The following is a 22100-nucleotide window of genomic DNA, read 5'->3' as shown; positions in this document are numbered from 1 at the left end:
GAACCACGCGTGCTCCCTGGGGGCGGGGCGGCGAGAGTCCGAGCCGCTGAGGGGCCCGGCGGGAGCATGGCGGCCACCCGCCCCGGCAGCGCGCCCGTGCGCTTCAAATCCAAGTGAGCGGAGGGGACGGCGGGAGCCCCAGGGAGCAAAGGGGCCGCCAGAGGGGAGGGGGGAGCCCCAGGGAGAAAAGGGGCCGGCGGGGGAGGGGAGCTGAGATCCCTAGGGAGGAAGGGGGAGGGGGGGGGCTGAGATCCCTAGGGAGGAAGGGGGAGGGGGGGGGCTGAGATCCCTAGGGAGGAAGGGGGAGGGGGGGCTGAGATCCCTAGGGAGGAAGGGGGAGGGGGGGGCTGAGAGCCCCAGAGAGGAAGGGGGAGGGGGGGGCTGAGAGCCCCAGAGAGGAAGGGGGAGGGGGGGGCTGAGATCCCTAGGGAGGAAGGGGGAGGGGGGGGCTGAGAGCCCCAGAGAGGAAGGGGGAGGGGGGGGCTGAGATCCCTAGGGAGGAAGGGGGAGGGGGGGGCTGAGAGCCCCAGAGAGGAAGGGGGAGGGGGGGGCTGAGAGCCCCAGAGAGGAAGGGGGAGGGGGGGGCTGAGAGCCCCAGGGAGGAAGGGGGAGGGGGGGGCTGAGATCCCCAGGGAGGAAGGGGGAGGCGGTGGCTGAGAGCCCCAGAGAGGAAGGGGGAGGGGGGGCTGAGATCCCCAGGGAGGAAGGGGGAGGCGGTGGCTGAGATCCCCAGGGAGGAAGGGGGAGGGGGGGGCTGAGAGCCCCAGAGAGGAAGGGGGGGGGGTGAGATCCCTAGGGAGGAAGGGGGGTGGCTGAGATCCCCAGGGAGGAAGGGGGAGGGGGTGGCTGAGATCCCTAGGGAGAAAAGGGGCCGGCGGGGGAGGGGAGCTGAGATCCCCAGGGAAGAAGGGGGAGGCGGTGGCTGAGAGCCCCAGAGAGGAAGGGGGAGGGGGGGGCTGAGATCCCTAGGGAGGAAGGGAGGGGGCTGAGATCCCTAGGGAGGAAGGGGGGGGGCTGAGAGCCCCAGGGAGAAAAGGGGCCGGCGGGGGAGGGGGTGGCTGAGATCCCCAGGGAGGAAGGGGGAGGGGGTGGCTGAGATCCCCAGGGAGGAAGGGGGAGGGGGTGGCTGAGATCCCTAGGGAGAAAAGGGGCCGGCGGGGGAGGGGAGCTGAGATCCCCAGGGAGGAAGGGGGAGGGGGTGGCTGAGATCCCTAGGGAGAAAAGGGGCTGGTGGGGGAGGGGGAGCTGAGATCCCCAGGGAGCAAAGGAGCCTGGACGGGAGCTGAGAGCCCCAGGGAGGAAGACAGGGGTCCCAGGGAGCAAAAAGGGCCTGTGGGGTCCCTTGTGTCTCAGAGATCCGAAAGCCTTTTGGGGGTGGTGTGGGGGAGCCATTCTCCGTCTGTGCTGCCGCCAATGGGGAGGGGCACGTTCGTGCCATCACCGTGGGGGTGCCATGGTGGGAGCCCTGGTGTTGCTGTGGCGGGAAGGGGTGCTGTGGCACAGGGGTGTCCGCCAGGAAGGCGGCTGGGAGGGTGCCAGGCCAGTGGCTGTCTCTGTGCTGTTGTGCAGATGGGGCAAGCCTGGGATTCTGTCACACAGACGTAATATCGAGTTTGTCAGATACCATTTGTTTTCCCCTCACCAGGCTATGACCCACAATTGTCTCATGGCTCTTCTCCCTTCCTTCCAAAGTGCCGCCACTTAGTAATTGTTATTTAATAACACCCACAGAACACGTTGGGAGTGAGGGTTCTACCTCTGGCATATTGGTCTCATCTCCTTAAGAGAAAGCTGGTAGATTTAATATAGAATGATTCTGTACTGTAGAGAACTGTCAGATTTGTCAAACCCACTTTAGTCAGGATCTTATCCTCTGTTACATTCTATAGGTTTTTAACAGTGCTTATTATCTTCACTGCTAGGGAGCAGATTTTGTGCACAGGCTACTGTTTTACAGCAGTACAACATTCTGATTCTGCTACATTAGAATCAGAGTTTTTGTTCCAGATCACCTAAACGTAACATGATGCACATTGAATCACTGGTGGTTACAGTGCTGTCTCGGTGGCGCATGTTTGCTGTGTCAGCCTCTGATGCTTTTAGTGCAATAACGCAGCTCTATTAGAAACTGTGAACTTTCACTAGTCCCTGTACAAAACAATAAAATTCTGGGAAATCCAGCATAGTTTGTTGTTGGACTCGCTTGTCTTCACAAACTTGAAGCAGGAATTCATAAAGGAAAAGATGTTACAGGAATAGACTTGAGCAGTTACACAGAAGTATTTTACTGTAATTTATGTTGCTGGTACATGACTCAGATAATCCATTTCTTTCTATACATAGCACATGTTGGTCTTTTTTTATTTTCTGATATTTATTTAGCTACAATTTTTCTAGCAGGTTTAATTCTGGTAAGACGTATACATATAGTGTTCCTGCATATGAATAATCACTTCAAAGTGCTTTTAATGAAAATGGTGTAAACAAATCAGTCTATTTTAACTGTTCCTCTATTTCTGTTTCTTTTTATCCTTTCAGCTATGCTGTGTCTAGGAAAATTGAGCCTTTCTACAAAGGAGGGAAAGTTCAGGTAATGCCAAACCCCAAATTCTTTTACTGAAATCTTGGGGGAGGAAAGTAAACAATGATACATATATCAACTCTCTTTTTGGTGCCATAAACTTTTTTGTTTTTTTTTCTAGATCAGCCGAGATGGAAAACATGTGTTTTGCCCCTGTGGGACAAAACTAAATATAATGGACATTGCAACAGGAGCACTTGTTCATAGCATCGAACAGGTGAGATGATGCAAAATCAAACTAACTTAAGTTTTCTAGATTAACTTTTATCTACTAACGTGATGTATTTAATTCAGTATTTTCAAATGACTTTCAAAGGGTGTTTTACCTTTATTACTGGGGCATTCATCTAAAGGCATTGAGAAGAAAGTTTGAGTATTGAAGAATGAGAAATGTATCTAAATCCAGACAGATACATTATTTATTTGCTATGTTCCTGACTACAATGAGATTTGAAAACATTTTCAAAGTTTAGTTCTTGCTAGGAAGTGGCTAATACAGTTTCATGTCTCAGTATAAAAGAGGGCCTTTTTCAGTGGTGCAAAGAAGCAGTTCTGAGTTTCCATGAACAAGCACTGTCTGAAGATGGAATGAAAGGAAATGTTTTTTTTTCCCAGTACTTTTGTACACACAGGTTTTTCTTCTTGAATGGACCACTTTCCTACCCATCCAAGTGGGGTCTGTGCAGTCATGGTCCACTATATAAATCCCCGGTACACCTTGAAAACTGCGTGCAGTTCCGATCACTCCATCTCAAAAAAGATATATTGGAATTGGAAAAGGTGCAGAGAAGGACAACAAAAATGATCATGGGGATGGAACAGCTTCCGTATGAGGAGAGATGAAAAAGACTGGGACTTTTCAGCTTAGAAAAGAGACGACTAAGGGTGGGATATGATAGAGGTCCATAAAATCACGACTGTATGAAGTGAATAAGGAAGTGTTATTTACTCCTGCACATAACACAAGAACCGGGGGTTACTGGGTAAAATTAATAGGCCAGCAGGTTTAAAACAAACAAAAGAGAGTACTTCTTCATGGAACTCACAGTCAACCTGTGGAACTCGTTGTCAGGGGATGCAGTGAAGGCCAAAAGTATAACTGAGTTAAAAAGGAATTAGATCAGCTCATGGAGGATAGTTCCCTCAATGGCTGTTAGCCAAGATGGTCAAGGATGCAACCACATGCTCCAGGTGTCCTTAAACCTCCCACTGGCAGAAGCTGGGACTGGACGACAGGATAGATCACTCAAAACTGTCCTGTTCTGTTCATTCCCTCTGATGCGCTGGCACTGGCCGCTCTGAGGCCAGGACACTGGGCTAGACGCACCATTGGTCTGACCCAGCATGGTGGTTCTTATGTACTTGTTATTTATCATGGGAAATTAGATTTAGTCTCAAATTCCAGACCCCGGTAGTGAGATGTGCTTGCGGACATGCATCCTGGTGGGCTGAAGCAATATAGTTAGCATGGGAGCCTTCTGGTCAGAGTAGGAAACTTGCCTGTGAACAGTCTCTCTGGAAATGATTCACCTTTGGATTGCCACTGAAATGAAGAGTCTGCACTTGACAGTGACATGAGCTAAATGAAAGCTAGAAGCAGCTTCCTGGGAATCTCACTCACACACTTCACCCTGTTTCTGTCCCTGTGCCCCACCTCAGCAGGTTGGAACTCTCAGTCCGGGAAAGAAGTGTAGCATTGTGGGAACCAGGATTTCTTAGCCCGGTACAATGTACCCAGTCCTGTTAGTCTTACTTGTTCATGGGTATTCTGCAGTTTCCTCGGCAGGAGATTCTGTGATGAAGCGCACACTCAGTGAGCGCAAGAAGCAATGTAGCATGAGTAGGCAATGTAAAACCTGTAAAGAGAATAGGGCAACATGGCATTTAAAAATATTGCACAGATGATTTAACTGCCTCTTTCTTCCATTTATAGGATGATCAGGAGGACATTACATCATTTGTTCTTAGCCCTGATGATGAGGTATATGACAAGTTACACTTGGTTCCTTATTTTCCATTCCACTTTAATAGGTCCCGTAAATAATCATGTCAGCAACGCTCGCAAAGGGCGATGGTCCAAATGGGGTCTGTTTGGACTCTCCCATCTTTAATTTCTGACAGGATTTTCTAATACATTTTGTGCAGTCTGAATTGCTACTTCCAACAAACTTGCATCCTGTATAAATTAAAGGGAATTATTATTTAATAATTATGTTACAATAGTGCCCAGAGGTCACAATCTGGATTGAAACTTTATTGTGACAAGCTCCGAGCAAACACATATAGGGAAATGGTCCCTGTCTCAAAAATCTTATAATCTAAGAAGACAAAAAACATAGAGGGAAAGGGATACAATCAAATATATTCAATTTGTGCATGTGCATAGATTGTACTGGCTGCTATTTTAATTTACTCTATGAGCTAACTCTAGACCCATTCTTGCAAATATGCGTGTGCTTAAGCGTTTGCAGGATTGGAGCCTATGGTATTAATTTTGATGGAATATTATGACCCAAAGAGCCAAAGATGTTAATGTGACCCAGTCACTGTCCAACACTGAACAGTTTTAAACAAAGTTTGGGGTTTCGTAAACAGAGACATCAGTCTGCTTAGTACACTGGCAAACACTGCTTGTTTGTTTGTTTGTTTTTTAACCTTTTACTAAAGATGCAGAAAAGAAAGAAAAACCGCAAAAGCATGTAAAATGTTAAGGCTTTCTTTCTAACAACTTCCACATTTTAAAGGTGGTAACAACTGTCCTTTTTGGGGAAAAGAGAAGGTAGTTGAAATGGACTGGAGCTATTGTAGTTGCTGTTTGTTCCCTAGAAGACAAAACAAGGCAAACACAAGAGGGAAGAGAAAAGAATAGTAGAGAGAGAAAATGCAGCCTCTGTCTCTGGTGTTGACTTTCACTTGCAGCCTCACTGCTGGAGAAACATAGGCATGGCACATGGTCTCATCGGCCACTCCCAAGACCTGGCAAACTTGTACCAGCATCAGGCTGTTTAGGGCATTGCTTTTAACTTACAGCAATGTTGCAAAATGTATAGTCTTGCCTGGCTAATCCAGATGCTTGTCAGACAGAAGACAAAAAGAAAGAAGTAAGAAAAAGGAGAAGGAAGGTGGGAAAGAAAAAGAACACACAGTGGGGAGGAAGGTGACAGCAAGAACCAAAACTCTGGGATCCCAACAAGATTTAGCCAGAGCCAGCAGAGATGATGTCATCTGGGTCCTTCTCTCTGGCCTGGCCTGGCCTGGTCAGGTCAGGACATCTCTCAGGATCAGGATGACAAAGGCCCAACGGTGTCATGGTGGATCCCAGGGTCCCAGAAGATGGTGGGAGCAGCAGCCATGCTGGTGTAGCTAGCTTCTTCTGTTTCGCCTCTCTCCCAGCCAGCAACTGTTGTTAGCTTGACTTTTATTTTCCCCAAAAGTCTTTTCTTTTGAGGACCCCAAAGGGAGCGATTGGTGGAATAGTCCATTCCCTCATTCTTTTATTTGGCCTAATTTCTGACACACCAATTTTGATCTGTCAATTTCTGGTTCCTTCTCTAGTTTATCAGGCATAATTTTAACACAGTCATTGAGTTATATGAATAGGCCTTTTTGTTTGTCCTAATTGGTTCTGTATCCCTTTTGCATCTTTTCCCCATCACCATTTATTGTTCTAGGTTATTGTGATATTTTATGAACTTATTCACATCTCACAATTACAGTAAATTTGTAGGCCCAATTATTACAACAGGCCTTTATTAGCTGTTTGTTATTATCTGTAGTGCCTGCTTCTGAAAGACTAGCAGTTACTTCTAAACTTACAATTCCCACCCCCCTATATATATATATTAAGTATCTGTTTGTTGCACTACAGCATTGCGTTTCTGTCCGGTGCATTGTGATGTACTTACATTTTTATGTTATTTATAAGGCTTCCAGGCTTTTGCTATAAAAAAAAGAAAATGCTGGTAAATATATTAGTTTCAGAATTAGCTTCTTTTGGTAACTGAAATTTCCTAGCTGTTGTCTGTCTCTAGGTTTTCTAAATTGCGCTGTGAACATAACGCAGAATGTGAATGTACTGGCTAACTTAATCTCTGTATTTTTATCTTTTTCCTGCTGTGTGTTTCTGTTAGATTCTTGTGACGGGAAGCCGGGCGTTGCTGTTAAAGCAGTGGGAATGGCGAGAGAACAAGTGTAGACGTACATGGAAAGCAATGCACACAGCACCAGTGGCTGCCATGGTCTTTGACCCCACTTCCACTTTGCTGGCCACAGGTACAGTCTGACTTCAGTGTCGCATGATGTGGGAGTCTGTTTTTGTGATGAAATGGTCTTAACTTCTGTGATGTTAGACAGTGACAGTGTTTGAATGGGAGCCTCTCAAGGCTTTCCTGTTATTGCAATAAGAAGGTTGTTTTTATGTAAAAATATATTATTAATTGAAAATTCTACAAATTGTCACATGCACCGAGAGAGAAGCTTGTCTAGTGGTCTGAGCACAGATCTGGAAAGCTCTGAAACTCGCTCGTGGGACAGGGAGTGGGTGCGGCGGGGTTGGGCAAGTCCTTTTTAACTTTTCTGTGTCTCAGGGTCCTCATCTCTGAGTAAGGACAGTAACAGTACCTGTCTATTGTGAGGACCAGTGAGTAGATACTTACAAAGCCCTCTGAAAATGCAAAGTGCTATAATCTGTGCAACCTCCCTGGTAGCTGTTTTGACTAACTGTTCTCTCTCTCTCTCTCATTTTGCCTCTTCTGCTTTTGTAATCTGTGAAACTGATACAACTGCTAGCGTCCCAGCCCTGCTGTTTTACCCATTTCTGTTGTTAATTCCTTCATGTCCTTTCTTCTTGTAGGTGGCTGTGACAGTACCATTAAAATCTGGGATGTAGTCAAACAGTACTGCACGCATAACCTGAAAGGATCTTCGGGGGTTGTACAGTAAGGAGAAAATCTTCTTAGCCTCCCTTTTCCATTAGGGAAACTAGCAGAGACAGTTTTCCACCCAGATGTTCTGTCTGAAATAAGGAGCAGCAGCTTGGGGATCTGGGTTTGTGACCCCAATTCTGTTAGCAGATCTTGCTGTACAATTGCAATCACTGCCAATCCTTTTGGCCCCATCCCCGTCTGATCATTAGTATTATCCTGAGATGACTGAGTAAGAAGAGCATTCTGGGTAAGGGGAATGCAAATGACTTGTACTGAGCGGGTCCAAAACTTGTTTTCAGTTTCCAATTTTTGATCTGCTAACGGAGGGACCAGGGCTACAACTGGCTGTTGCTTTGGCAGGAAAAGATAGGGAGGGAGATGATATGGTTAAGGAATTCTGTGAACTCAAGTTGAGACACCCACAATTGACAATTTATGGACTCTTTAGAGCATTTCCGAGGGCAAAGACCTATGGTAAATTTTTCCAGTGGGCAGACTGGATAAACGAGATTCCACAAAGGAGGGCAGTAATTTAACTCCAGTTTAGGTAATGTGAATGGTCTGTTATAGATGCTAGACATTTATGTTATTGCCGTATCAGAGACGATGCTGGTTGATTTGTGCCTGCATTGTGTTAATCTCTCTCTCCCTCCCTCGCTAGCATCGTCGAGTTCCATCCCGATATCTCCCGCTTGCAGCTCTTCTCCTCCTCAATAGACTATAAAATCCAGATCTGGGACCTGAAATCCAGCAAGTGTATTGCCTCTCTCGACGGCCACTACAGTGCTGTCACCTCTCTGGCTTTTGCTGCAGATAAGGACACACTCATCAGGTAGACTTGTTATGAGCTTATCAGATCTCCATTTAGATTCCCCCTCCCTAAGAAACATATGGCATTCTCTTGCTGCCCGTGGGGTTTGCTATCGAGGGAAGGAAGGGGTGACAGTACAGCACATTGAGGCTCAGGTGGGGCTCCGAGAGAGAGAGGTTGAGGGTCTGGGTTTCACCTAATCATGCTCTGTGCCTCAGTGTCCCCATATGTAAATTGGAGTTAATACTGAACTGCCTCACAGGGTTGTGTGTGGCTTTGTTCATCCCGCACCTGACTTAGAGAGGGGTTGACTAGCCATAGCTCCACGTCTGACTTTGCTTTGACAGTCTTGGCTGGAAGGTGCTGATAGTGAATTTTTCTTTACAACCTTTATTGCAGCTCTGGTCGTGATAAAATCTGTATGGTATGGGACTTGAAAACAAGAGAAGCCAAGAGGACTGTCCCTATATATGAGGTGAGATTACTTCCCCAGTGGTATTTGACTTCTAGTCAGGAGAAAAGGGACCTGCTCATGATTCCAAGTGGTTACTCAGGCTGTTAAATTAGACTTACCTTTTACTGCACCTCATTGTTTGTCGCAGAGCGTGGAGGCTGCAGTTTTGTTACCCGAGGATGGAGATTTCTCACACTTGGGTGTGAAGAAACGAGGGCTTCACTTTCTCACAGCTGGCAGCAAAGGTGAGTGAGCCCTTTGGAATTTCTTGTCTTGTCGCTGCCAGACTCCGGGGTGTAAGAAGGAGTAAATTACACTCTGTGGCCAGCCATTGTCAGGGCTCGGCATTCTTCCCATTGTCTTGTATCTGTTGAAAGCCAGGTCCAGTTCAGTGAACCTGTTCTGGCCCTCTTGGGATATTTAAGGCAGCACTTTCTCTCCCTCCCCGTTTCTGCTAAGCTTTTACAGTCCCAGATACCACGGTGATGAGTGGGGGATGAACGCCTGCTCAGATTTCATAGTCTAGATTTAATTTAGAAAACACCTTCTGTTTTAGGCATCATGTTTACATGAGAAAATTGCACTGGTTTAAATGAAATCGAGTCTTAAACCAGTGCAAACCCCTCTGTGGACACTTCAGTTTGAGTGGCTTATTTTGGTTTATCTTAAACCTGTTCCTAATCAATTTTAGCTAACCTGAGATAAGTCTGGCTTAGACCAAAGTCAGAGTGTCCAGGCAGCCTTTCACGGAACTAAATCAGTTTAAAAATCACACAGTTACTTAAACCAGCACAGCTGTCTCCTGTAGACAAGGCTGGAGTTTGAACGGACACACCTCGGAGGACTTTTCTGAGTATACTGTGCAGGTATTGTAATGCCACTTACAGGCAGTGTACATCCCATGCATTAGGGGTTCTGCACATCTGGGATGCGGCCACAGCTGCCTGCATGTACACCCAGCCCGTGCCGTACCAACGTGTGGACGCCAAGGAGAAAGAAGAGGGCAGTGCACACAGTCTGACACAGTGCATGCTGGTGCCGGGGAAAAATGAGATCGCAACTGTGACTGCAGAGCATAATATCATCTTCTACGATGCCCAGACACTTCAGCTCAGGAAGCAGGTACCATGTACCAAACCTCAGTGCCTCTTCTCTTCCCCCACCATGCCTTGGGACAACTCCATGTTCAATGACAACATTTTGTCTAATGGTTCCATCTTCCCCAGCTGTTGCTACATATAAAACGATGGGGTCTAAATTAGCTGTTACCACTCAAGAAAGAGATCTTGAAGTCATTGTGGATAGTTCTCCGAAAACATCCACTCAATGTGCAGCGGCAGTCAAAAAAGCGAACAGAATGTTGGGAATAAGAAAGGGATAGATAATAAGACAGAAAATATCATATTGCCTCTATATAAATTCATGCTACGCCCACATCTTGAATACTGCGTTCAGATGCAGTCACCCCATCTCAAAAAAGATATATTGGAACTGGAAAAGGTTCAGAAAAGGGCAACAAAAATGATTAGGGGTATGGAACAGCTTCTGTATGAGGAGAGATTAATAATACTGGGACTTTTCAGCTTGGAAAAGAGATGACTAAGGGGAGATATGATAGAGGTCTGTAAAATCATGACTGGTGTAGAGAAAGTAAATAAGGAAATGTTATTTACTCCTTCTCCTAACGCAAGAACTAAGGGGCACCAAATGAAATTAATAGGCAGCAGATTTAAAACAAACAAAAGGAAGTATTTTTTCACACAACGCACAGTCAACCTGTGGAACTCCTTGCCAGAGGATGTTGTGAAGGCCAAGACTATAACAGGGTTCAAAAAAGAACTAGATACGTTCATGGAGTATAGGTCAACCAATGGCTATTAGGCAGGATGGGCAGGGATGGTGTCCCTAGCCTCTGTTTGCCAGAAGCTGAGAATGGGCGATGGGATGGATCACTTGATGATTACCTGTTCTATTCATTCCCTCTGAGACACCCAGCACTGGTCACTGTCGGAAGACAGGATACTGGGCTAGATGAACCTTTGGTCTGACCCAGTGTGGCCGTTCTTATGTTCTTACCCTTTTCTCCTTGGTACTCAGATCTATTTCCAATGCGCAGAGCACAGGTTCATTGATAAGGTTTCTTTGGGAGAGCTTTGCATTGTACTGATTTGGGGCCCATGCAGTATGAACCAAAGACCTGGCATCAGGAGTTATAGGTTGTTCTTTGCAGGGATTTCTTCTTAAACAAATGAAACAGAGATGAAAGGGCAGTGAGGGACAGACCATCGAGGAATGTGCCACATCCTTAAATGTCTATGTATTTAAATGGAGGCTGTGCTGTGTCAGATTGTTTTTAAGCATGGCATCAAATGAAAAACCCCCAGGCATGCACATGAATGCAGTGCTGCCAGCCACCATAGCTGTCATTTGGGTCTTCTCTCGCCAGCTCATTCCTTGTCTGTTAAGCTGTCTCTTGTTTCGTTGCCCTCAGTTTGCAGGTTACAACGAGGAGGTTCTGGATGTGCGGTTCCTTGGCCCTGCTGACTCTCACATTGTTGTGGCTACCAACAGCCCTCAGCTGAAAGTGTTTGAGCTGGCAACGTCGCACTGCCAGATCCTGTATGGCCACACAGGTATGCAGGGACCTAGAGACTTATCAGCTCTGCAATGGGCAGGGAGGAACTGTGTGAGTCGCCCCTGGCTCAGGCTTCTCTCCTCCCAAGACTCATCTGTGTGAAGGCTGCAGTGCCCTCTAGTTCTCCAGAGCAGGGTGGAGGCATCCGCTCTGCAGGCGGTGTGTGTGGAAGCTCCCATGCTTTCCCTGTTTTGCATAAAAAGAAGCCTTTATTCTCCAGGGCTGTTGGTTTAGCATCTTTCGCCAGCACTGAAATCTTCTTAAATTCTAGATAGCGTGTGTGGGGGCGAAGACCGACTCTGAGTGGTAGTGACTGCAAGCGTCTAATCAAATCACACCAGGTCCTCAAAATTAGCCAAGTACTTACTAGCAAACAGCAGAGCCCACAGTGTAGGTGTGTTTTTAAGTCCCACAGAGCTTCCCCTCACCCCTACTGGGTGGTGGACTCTGCATTATTTCATGCATTTCTGTTGTCTAAATACAATATTTTGTTGCTGCCCCTCATGCGTGGGAGGTGCTCCCTGTAACCATCCACAAAACTCATTATCCTTCAAAACCCTTCTTAAAACTCCCCTTTTTTTTCATAGCCATCACAGCAATGTGGCAGTGGTTAGCCCAGTGGTGCTGAGACCACTGCTGAGTATGCTGACCAGTATTCCCATTGTTTCCTTGCGCTGCCCCATCTGTCTGCCTCTATCTGTTATCTCTTGTTTTATATTTGGCCCTGCTCTGAAGAACTGCGAATTAATCTTTTTATTCTGTTTGAAATAGACCTACGACAATAGGGTTCTGGCCCACAACTAGGGCTCCTAGGCGCTACAAATAATTAACAGTAATTGCTGCCGTCTTTCCTTTCAGAAACAGTTCTTGCCCTGGATGTCTTCAGAAAGGGGTTGATGTTTTCTAGCTGTGCTAAGGTAATATAATATTTCCTTCCCTGGATGCTTAGGATGGCCCATTGCTTACAGTGATCTTTATTGTTGTGGGCAGTTTTCTGCTCATTGTCCTTGATTTTGGAAAGGGCTTTTGTCCTTTCCATGATGGAAACTTCTGTCCACCTCTCCTTTGAAATAGGATTTATAAAGAGCTTGGATATCTATCTCCTTATTCCTATCGTTTTTTTAATATTGTCCTTAGAAAAATATGGGTTGGTTTTAGTATACTGTCCCAGCAGGAAATCCCAGTTGTTTGATCTTCCTGGGATCTTCAGTATTTGTGCTGCTGTTAGTAAGCGTTTCTCTCCAGCATGTGAGCTCAGAGCTATTCATTGCTGCAAAAGTGGCTGGGAGCAGTGTGTAGCATAGATGATCAGAGGTAAGGAGGCAAGGGGCAGGCTGTCTCAACATGCTCAGAAATGAAGTAACTAACGTAAATTTTAGCTTACCATTAAAATTAACTTCAATTTGTCTCGTTTAGTTTGCAGAAACGGAGATTTAGGTTGGATTAGGATAGTTTTCTAACTCTGAGAATAGCTGAGCACTGGAAAAGGATAATAGGGAGGTTGTGGAATCCCCTTCAAAGATTTTTAAACACAGGAGAGTGAATTTAAGTAATCTCTTAAGTCCTACATTTCTATGGCTCTATGAATATTGCTTGGACTGTAAGCTGGAGTCCCTCATTATGGTTGTCTGGTTGTGCCCTGAGGTGGTGGTGATGAAATGACTGCAGACAGATCTTTTTTTATTATTTTTTTTTTAATACCAAGCACGCTGGCTATTAATACTACTCTGTTCACTTGTCAGAGTAACTGTTTTCCTCCTTTCCTGTTTCAGGACAGAAGCCTCCGGGTTTGGCGGATGGGTAAAGCCGGCGAGGTGGTCTGCATGGCCGAAGGATTAGGTCACGCCCATGGAGTGGGTGCTCTCTCTTGCTCAAGGTAACGGAGGCATCGTTCTTCCTACATGTGGTCTGTGTTCACAATGAAGAAACCACAGCCTGTGTAAACTAAGGCTGCTGCCTCTGCAGTGGCCCAGGCCAGTCAGGGTGAAGGTGTTGACTTGTAACGTGATAAGATTGGAAGAGAGGCTTTTTTGGTCCACCCTGTTGCCCCACCAACCCCAGCTCTTATGTTTGCTCTTCTCCTCTTTGTCCACCTTGCTCAAGTTTGTCTAGAAGAACAAAAAGCTGCAAGAGCCTTTGTCTGTCTAGCTCCTGGATTACGTTATGGTCAATTAGAGGGGTAAGGGTTTGGGACAGAGGAGAAATACTGAGATAAGAGAACTTGCTGGGAAATCTTGCTTGTTTATAAACTTGTTTCCTTTCTTCACATTTGTGTCTTTTTGCAGCCCAATTTCTGTATTCAAAAGGTGCAATTCAGTAAGTGAGATTTGGCCCAGAGGAGTAATGATGCCTGTGGCGAATAGCTGAACTGCGGGGGACTGTTGTAAGGGTTGAAATGAAATGAAATAAAATGAAGCTTTGGAAAACATTAAAACACTGAGCTGTTTGAAATCCCAGCTGAGTGCATAGGATGGCGCTAGAGAAAGAAAAGCCATTTTCTCTGTGCAGGTGAAGCAATTGTTTTGCTTTATTGCATTTGACATTTTTCCTTTTCCTATTTCCCCCCTTGCCCCCCCCAACTCCCGCTTCCAGAATGAAAGAGAGCTTTGTAGTCACCACCAGCCAAGACTGTACGATCAAAGTCTGGAATCTCCCAGAGTCCCTCACTGCCAAAGCAAAAGCAGGCTTGGTCTCCAGCCCTGAAATCCTTCATGCCCACGTGACGGAGAGGGGTCATGACAAGGTAAAAGCTCAGCGGACTTGAGAAGGTTCTTTTTCTGTGAAAGCTCAGCGAGGCAGTTCTTGTGTTCTGTGCTTTGAGTGCCTTTGGCCGCAAGGTTCAGTACTTCGTAAAACATATGTTTATGGATTCCAGGCAGTAACGTGACTGATGAAATAACTTCCACTGACATCAGACAAGGAAAATCAGTGATTTATTTGTAAAGTGGAGGCTAGGGAAATCCCCCCGAAGCCATTTGTTCCTTTCACTAAAAAAAAAATTTCCCAAAGTGGTTTGAGCATTGGCCTGCTAAACCCAGGGTTGTGAGTTCAATCCTTGAGGGGGCCATTTAGGGATCTGGGGCAAAAATTGGGGATTGTGCCTGCTTTGAGCAGGGTGTTGGACTAGATGACCTCCTAAGGTCCCTTCCAAACCTGATAGTCTATGTATTTTTCTCCCCTCTTTGTCTGTGGCTTTCATTCAGATGTTTTAGTTCTCCTCTAGGAATCTCAGATCAGGACAAGAAACATGTGTGTCTGAGACTGATGGAGTTAGTGGGACTTGGCTTGGGGGCACCAACATATAAACATAGAACAGCTGCACAAAAGGAAAGATTTCGTGTGCTGGGGAGATCACATCATGGAAAAATGTTGTATTTAGTTTCTAGTTGAGCTGTAACAGATCTTCTCAGGTGTGTTAGCTGTAAAACAGGTAAAGTCCCAGGAACAATGAATCTTGAGGTCTCAGAATTTGTGTATCTCTCACTCCTCTGTTCTCAGCCCTGGGCTAACCAGGTGTTTGGTTAGTGCTGGCAAAAGAATTTCACTGCTTTGTTCCTTCTGTGTGACTTTGTCTAGGATATAAATAGTGTGGCGGTTTCTCCAAATGACAAACTGATTGCCACTGGCTCACAGGACAGGATGGCCAAGCTGTGGTCCTGTCCTGATTGCTCTCTGATGGGCATCTTCTCAGGACACACGCGTGGGATCTGGTGCGTGCAGTTTTCTCCTGTGGATCAAGTCTTGGCCACCTCCTCAGCAGATGGCACTGTGAAGCTGTGGGGTATTCATGACTTCAGCTGTCTGAAGGTAATGAAAATTCATACTCCTGGGTCGTCTAGACAAACACTGAATGTGGCAGAGATTCATCAGGGCTGCTCCAGACAGACATGGCTTGGCCAGACTAGCAGAAGTGTAATATCACTCCCATGATGAGGGAAAAGCTGTTCAGGCCTGGGTTTGTTCTCCAGGCCATCAAGATCTGAGGCCTGCACAGGCAGCAAGCCCCTTAGCAGTACTCTTGAGTAACCTGCTTCCTTCCCTGGCCAACCCAGGAGCAGTGCAGGCTGGATTGATGTGACGCAGCCAGGACCTTGGAGGAAATGGGCATAGAACAGAGTAACTTGACTCTTGGTCTTCAATGGAGAAACATCTCTCGAGTCCGTCAGTCTGTCTCATTATTAGAAGGAGGGGGATGACGCTACATTGCACTCATCTTATTGCATGCTCCTACTTTTAGATAACTTAGCAGTCCGAGTGCTGTGATCCCATGTGGCTCTTCCCCAGTGGTGTGATCTCCCATCTTAATGTTTGCTTGACACAATAAGAAGGTGAATCAACTTTTCAGCAGCTGCCTGATCCAGTTAATGTAAATGTCTCACTGATGACACCATGTGGGATTTATCCTTGGATTGCATGTTCAAGCAGTTACACTAAGCGTCTATAAAGTAGTACTGGGATGCGTCTTTTCTTCCGTCATATCTCTCCCACCCTGCAGCAAAACACAGGTTCCGGGGATATGGTCTGCCTGCTTGGAACTTCTTTATCTAGAATCTGGGTACAGATTTTGTTCTTGTGAAAGAAGAGCGCCATTCCAAACTGCCTCCTAGCCCCAAACAGTGAGGCAAGGTTTGCCCTGTGACCTGGCTGTCTAATCTTCTGTTTGTTTTCCACCCCAGACTTTTGAAGGTCATGACGCCTCTGTGCTGAAGATAGTTTTCGTGAGCCATGGGACACAGCTGCTTAGTAGGTATGACCTTTCTCTGGGAGCCTAAGGGAAGCTAGGCCAGTGCAGCGAACTGGCAAACAGAGGCTTGAGCAGGAGGTTGAGTTGTTGATTTGATGATCCCCTTTCCCGAGGAGAGAGGTGTGCTTGGCAGGTGGGATTCTGACGAGAGAGGGAACCACATTCAGCTCTGGAGGAAGCAGGTGAAGCTCCCATTGAGGTCAGTGGGAGTTGGGCCTGCTTACACTGACACTGGGATTTGGTTCTTAAACCAGCAGCCAGAAGAGTCAGCACCAGCCACCTTGACTGTAGCCCTTTCCCAGAAGTGAACTGTAAGTTCACCTTGCTGACGAGAAAATGCTGGATTTCTGCTCAGCTTTCCTGAAGTGCTAGTTCTTCCCCTATTTGTCCTCCAGTCTAGCACCCGTGCTGCTGTGTTCCCATAATCTCCGCTGAACTATCTGGGACATGAGATATATCCAATATGAGGGCAGCTCTGGAGGGGCATTTCATCTATTGTAGCTGGCATGAGCAGCAGAGGAAGGGTTAATCAGCCAAAGGGAAACGAATGCAGAACCCTCAAGGAAAGGATTTTCTGCCTTTACTGGTTATAAACAGAAATAAAACCTGAATGAATGATCTTTGCACTGTCCAAGCAGAGAAATGGAAAAAAACAATGAACTACATACACAGCAAGACGTAAATTGGGGTTTAAAGCTCTTAGTTCAGAGAAGAAGAATGGTTCAGTGGCTAAAGTGCTAGCCTGGGTCTTGGGAGACACTGGTTCATTTCCCATATCTGCTACCAACTTCCTGTCCCTGGCAAGTCACTTACTCTCTCTGCTCCTCAGTTCCCTGTCTGTACAATGGGGATAACAGCACTGCCCTGCCTCCCGGGGTGCAGGGGGAGGTTACATACATTCGGATTCTGAGTGCCTCAGATACTGCCATGATCGGTCGGGGCTATGTGAATAGCCAGGATAGAAAGAATACCCTAAGGGGATGTTCATAGCATCATTTGGTTTAGTTTGAAATGATTTTTAACCTGACACAGTCCCTTGATGGTTTGAGAGTGTCATTTTTACCAAGCCCTCACTTCTGACAGGATGCAGTAGAGCAAGAATAAGACTGTCCAGTGCCGATTTAAGTCCAGGGGTTTACGTTTGGTTTCTCTTTCTCCTTTCCAAAAGCGGTTCCGATGGGCTCTTGAAACTTTGGACAATTAAAACAAATGAGTGTGTGAAAACGTTAGACGCTCACGAAGATAAAGTGTGGGGTCTCCACTGTAACAAACAGGATGACCTGGTCGTGACAGCATCCAGCGATTCCTGTGTCATCCTGTGGAAGGTATCGTACATGGTCCTCCTTCAATTTGCTTTAAGAAAAGAATTGAGGGAGTGTGGTCTAGTGGTCAGAATCCAGGACTGGGAGCCAGGCTGCCTGAGTTCTGCTTTCCTCATCCTCCCCATCTGTAAAATGGGAATAGGCAGATACTGATTTCGGCCGAGGCTCCAGATCAGCACTGGCTACTTCTCTCTAAAAGCAGGGACAGGAAATGGCCCTGAGCAGCCTGCAAGCAACGAGAGGCATAATGGGAGCACAAGTGATGGCTTGGAAGGGGCCGAGTCCATGGTGCTATAAATAATTTGGGGAGCAGCTAGATTCAGCATTTGACACCCCACATAAAGATCTTGCTAAAGAGGATAAAGAGGAAATCAAACTCTGTTTAAGCAAGACTGACAGCGGCTGTGTTGTGATCTGTTAAAGGATGTCACTGAAATTGAGCTGGAAGAGGAGCAAGCTAAGCAAGAGGAGCAGATTATGAAGTGAGTAACCCTGAGCAATACGAGGGATAGTATATTGTCTCTTTTATCATGTGCCATCCCCATGAAACTGCACTTAAAGCCTTCCCATTCCTTCTTATTCATAAAGCAAAGCCATTGTTTATCTGGCTGTCTGCCCCATAATCTCTCTTAGTCTCTTCATCCGCTGCTGTAGGTTATCTTGGCTTCCCATAAAGTCTTTATATAATAACTATTAACTTGGAAGTCAGTGAACTTCAGGGTTCTGTACTGCTGAGATAAGCCAAGTCAGACCATTGAAACTTACTCATCATTCATTTTCTCCTGTGTCAGCCAGCACAGAATAGCTCAGGAAACCTTTTAACATAATGCCAGGATAATTATCGACACAATGATGACACTGAGGTTTTCACTGGGAAGCCTACTTTTATTAACTTCTTGGCATTAAATCTCTACGCATTGTTACCATTGAATTTGCTGCATTTTGTATAACATTTTGTTCTCTCAAGCAAATGAACCTCTGACAACCTCTTCTTCCTGATTGCATTACAGAGATCAAGAGCTTTCCAACCTGCTCCATGAGAAGAAATACCTGAAAGCTTTAGGGCTGGCAATCTCTTTGGATCGGCCACACACGGTGCTGACAGTGATCAAGGGTAGGTATCCACTGTCAGTCAAGGTTCTTTCTGGTGTCTTCCAAATCATCCCCTTCTGTCAAGTAAAAGAGACAGAAACCCAGAGTCCAGGAGCCTCCCACTTCTATTTTCCCCTTTTCTTGTCATCTCTGTTTTCTGATTTGAAATTACCAATGCCCCACTGCATTGTGCCCAACAGTAAGTGTTTCCTCTGATCTCACAGCACAAGCACATCTCAGGAAAGGTCAGAGCATGACCGATGTTAAACACAGCACTGAACAGACCTCAATGGCTCCTGTAAGCATCATGCACAGTGACTGATTGTCCAGGAGCAGTGGGCCTTGAATTAGCAGACAGGGCAGCTTTCATCCCTAAAGCCAACAGCCTGAAACCAGAATCTTTATTGAGCTTAATTGTTACTTTGCAGTATTCGTCTGCATTTTAAACGAGCACCTAGCTCATGGCAGTTCTCCACAAGCAGCTCTTCACAGCGCTGAGGGTCAGGTTGCTGATTTGGTTTTCCTGGAGATCAAATTCAGGTTTAGAGTTTGGCAGAGAAACTAGGCCTAGCTTTCATGTTTTTTCATTGATGATGAGGAATTGGGCTGATCCAGGGTACTGACATAGTACAGTATCCTAAACGTTCTCTGAGCGTACGCAAAAAATGGTTAAAAGAACACAGGAGATCTGGGGCAGAGGCAGAGATAGCATCCAATTTTCTAGAGCAGCATTCAATTGCCTTAACCATGTGATCATGTAATTAAAGACTGTATCATAATGCGTCCGCACGAGGGGCCAGAATTAAGGTTTCACGGGCAATACTGGTATTTCCTAACTTTGGAGCGTTTGAATTTGCAACCTTCATAATCTTATTTTGTGTGTAGGTAAGTTCCTAGGCGCACACCTGTTTTCACAACAGCACACCTTAGGATATAGTGTTGCACACTCATTAAATATCCCAAATTGTTGGAAACTTCCTGCTTCCAAAGCTTGGCTTCTTATTTTAAATCTTTTTATTTTCTAGAAATTAATCTTATCATTATTTCCTGTCTCTTCACTTTCCCCTTTAGTTATCCTTAAGGAAACCAATGGGAAAGAGAACTTAGAAAAGAACATCCTTAGACTGCGGAAGGATCAGAAAGGTTGGTTGAGCTATTGTTCATGTGACTAAAAGAGTATTTAGATTAGAAGCCTGTTTTCTGTACTGAAACTAGGACTAGAATCTCCCTTATCTTCACTCTTCACCACTGACCTCCCACCCTCACCAAGCGCAGCTGCTGCTATCAGTAAGGGTGCCAGTGGTGACGTAGGCCTGAGCCTGCTCCAGGCTGGTCTGTGGCCACAGACCGCAGCCATGCAATGATCCTTTGCACATTGGTAGCATTTTCCATCTGGGTGTGTCAAAGCATCACAACGCCCCTAGGAGGCAGCTATGTTCTGTTAGCCCTGTTTTACAGATGGGGAAATGGCGGCACGTAGGAGAATAAGTAACTTGCCCAAGTTGGGTCAGGAGCAGAGTTAGGAATTTAGAACCCGGAGACTTGCATCCCTGTCACCGTCTCTGTTCACAAGGCCACTTCCATATGTTACTGATTAGTTGTTCTCAGTCAACCTGTGTCACGGTCAATCCAGTGAGGGACTTGATATACAGTTACTACTGGCCCCCAAGCTTGTCACTCGGTCATGCCAGGTCAGCCGGGTATGAAAAGAACAGATCCCTCCTGAACTGGCATCTCTTGTGGGGTGATGTTGCCCTTGAGCTGGTGCGTGTGAACTGCTTTTCTGGCTTTTCTCTGTAGAGTCAGTGTTGAAGTTTTTGGTGACCTGGAACACAAACTCTCGAAACTGCCACGAGGCTCAGGCTGTCCTTGAAATCCTCCTAAAGCATGAAGCGCCGGATTGTCTCCTGCAGTATGAGGGGATTAAAACTGCTGTGGAATCCCTTCTGCCTTACACCGGTGAGTGACAGAAGAGCCCGCATCTCGGCTCCATTAAAACAGTGGCACAGTTGTCTCCGTGGCTCACCCATCCAGAGGTGCTCCCGTGGCAACTCCCCCCGCACCAGCACGCGGCGCCTGATCCCAGCCGTGCCTAGAGCCAGGTGTCTGAGCTGTGCCTTGGGCACAGAGCGTGTAGACAACAGCACACGCAGTATTGCCAGCTGTATTGGGCCGTGCTCTGCGGAATGCACTATTGCTTCCTGGCATCTTATTACCAGCACTGAAGCACAATTTTTCAAAGCCTGTGAAGATGATACACACTTGGCAGCCTCTCCTTTCCCCCTTAGCCTCAGTCAGGGCAGAAAAGAGAATTCTCCCTGATTTTCCTTGTACTTAACCCTTTCTGTTTAGCAATAATTTTTCTTTCCTCTTTGCAGAGCGCCATTTCCAGAGACTAGGCCGCTTAGTACAAGCCTCCATGTTCATCGATTTCATGTGGCAAAATATGAGACTAGCAGATGTGTGAAAGTGGGAAGAGGACATGAGTCTGGGACCATTTATACGCTGCTTGCCGTATACTGAGGGGAATGACTGGCGAGCCAAGGGCACGCACACTGACTGAAGTGCCGGATGCTAACATTAGTTGGCTCTCCCAGCCCATGTTGCAGTTTGAGTATTTTTATAATAAATATTTCAAGTTCGATTTTATAAATGAGCGAGTCCAGTCTCGACTTGCTGTCTCCTCAGTACCGTAGATAAGGAGGGGAGAGGCTGCCTGCCCGAGTCGGACTCCTGCTGTGTCTGTTCTAGAGCAAAGATCCTCTTATTGTTAGCACTGCGCTCTGTTGGGAGACCATCCCAACCCCCCAATTTCTGTCTTTGCACCAGCCTGTATCTCTGCTCCTGCTCCTCCTCTGTATTGAGCTCCAGTGAAATATCCCTCGCTTGTGGTGAGCTTGCTAAGACTTCAGCTCACTTCTGGCTGTGTAGGTTGGGTGTTGGTGCATACAGCCCTTTCTTTAGGGTAACCTGGGGCATGGAGGGGGTGGGCATTACCGGCTTTCCATTCTACCTGAGAAAAAGACAGACAAATGCAAGCAATGTTTCCTGAGAAAAAGACAGACAAATGCAAGCAATGATTCAGTAGACGTGCGTTACTGATGCTGTTTGAAGGGTCATAGGAGCACACAGGAAACGGGTAAAGTCCTAAATCTCATTGTTACTGAGCTGCTTGCTAATCTACATCTGCGCAATTGCAGCCCGGCACATCTGCACCTCTGTGCACTCTGGCACCCTAAACAAAGTTTGCACATCGCTGTGTTTGTTTTATCTTTGTTGCATGGACATTAACAGCAGAATACCAGGATGAAAAGGAGTGGGATCTTACTGAATGCAGACTTCACCTGGGTTTGCTATTTCCAGCACTTCAGCAATTGCTTCAGTACCAACAACTGTTTTGTCTTCATTCTGAGCTCGATAAACTTTGGTGCCAGTATTGATTGCCATTTTAAATAGCACAGAACGTTGTAATACTGTGCACTCGGTACCTGCCATCGGAGGATAGAGAGGTGCTTTTAGTGACTGTTAATTAAGCC

At 46.3% G+C, this 22100-nt stretch overlaps 2 protein-coding genes across 2 annotated transcripts in view; one reads left to right on the top strand and one right to left on the bottom strand.

Moving 5' to 3' along the window:
- On the top strand, window positions 1–21217 carry TBL3 (transducin beta like 3). The gene is made up of 22 exons (XM_073361721.1): window positions 1–113; window positions 2539–2590; window positions 2703–2798; window positions 4515–4562; window positions 6712–6853; window positions 7434–7518; window positions 8168–8338; window positions 8717–8792; window positions 8920–9016; window positions 9682–9893; window positions 11263–11404; window positions 12265–12323; window positions 13179–13282; window positions 13999–14149; window positions 14983–15213; window positions 16083–16153; window positions 17319–17475; window positions 17896–17954; window positions 18483–18586; window positions 19636–19707; window positions 20365–20523; window positions 20943–21217. The coding sequence occupies exons 1-22, from the start codon at window positions 67–69 to the stop codon at window positions 21029–21031; spliced, it is 2424 nt and encodes an 807-aa protein (XP_073217822.1). The 5' UTR covers window positions 1–66; the 3' UTR covers window positions 21032–21217.
- RPS2 (ribosomal protein S2) overlaps window positions 1–22100 on the bottom strand; it is a 75690-nt gene that overhangs the window by 13234 nt on the left and 40356 nt on the right. The gene's annotated exons all lie outside the window — the stretch shown is intronic.

Source organism: Lepidochelys kempii, chromosome 10 (genome assembly GCF_965140285.1).
Source record: "Lepidochelys kempii isolate rLepKem1 chromosome 10, rLepKem1.hap1, whole genome shotgun sequence".
NCBI lineage: Eukaryota > Metazoa > Chordata > Testudines > Cheloniidae > Lepidochelys > Lepidochelys kempii.
Note: the sequence above shows the minus strand (reverse complement) of the source record. Positions and strands in the feature narration are given on the sequence as shown.

Bases quoted from the DNA above. Each gene is read 5' to 3' on its own strand.
- TBL3 (XM_073361721.1), top strand. From the start codon at position 67: ATGGCGGCCACCCGCCCCGGCAGCGCGCCCGTGCGCTTCAAATCCAA. The intron at 16,154-17,318 runs GTATGACCTTTC...CCTTTCCAAAAG, and splicing joins GGGACACAGCTGCTTAGTAG to CGGTTCCGATGGGCTCTTGA. The intron at 18,587-19,635 runs GTAGGTATCCAC...TTTCCCCTTTAG, and splicing joins GGTGCTGACAGTGATCAAGG to TTATCCTTAAGGAAACCAAT.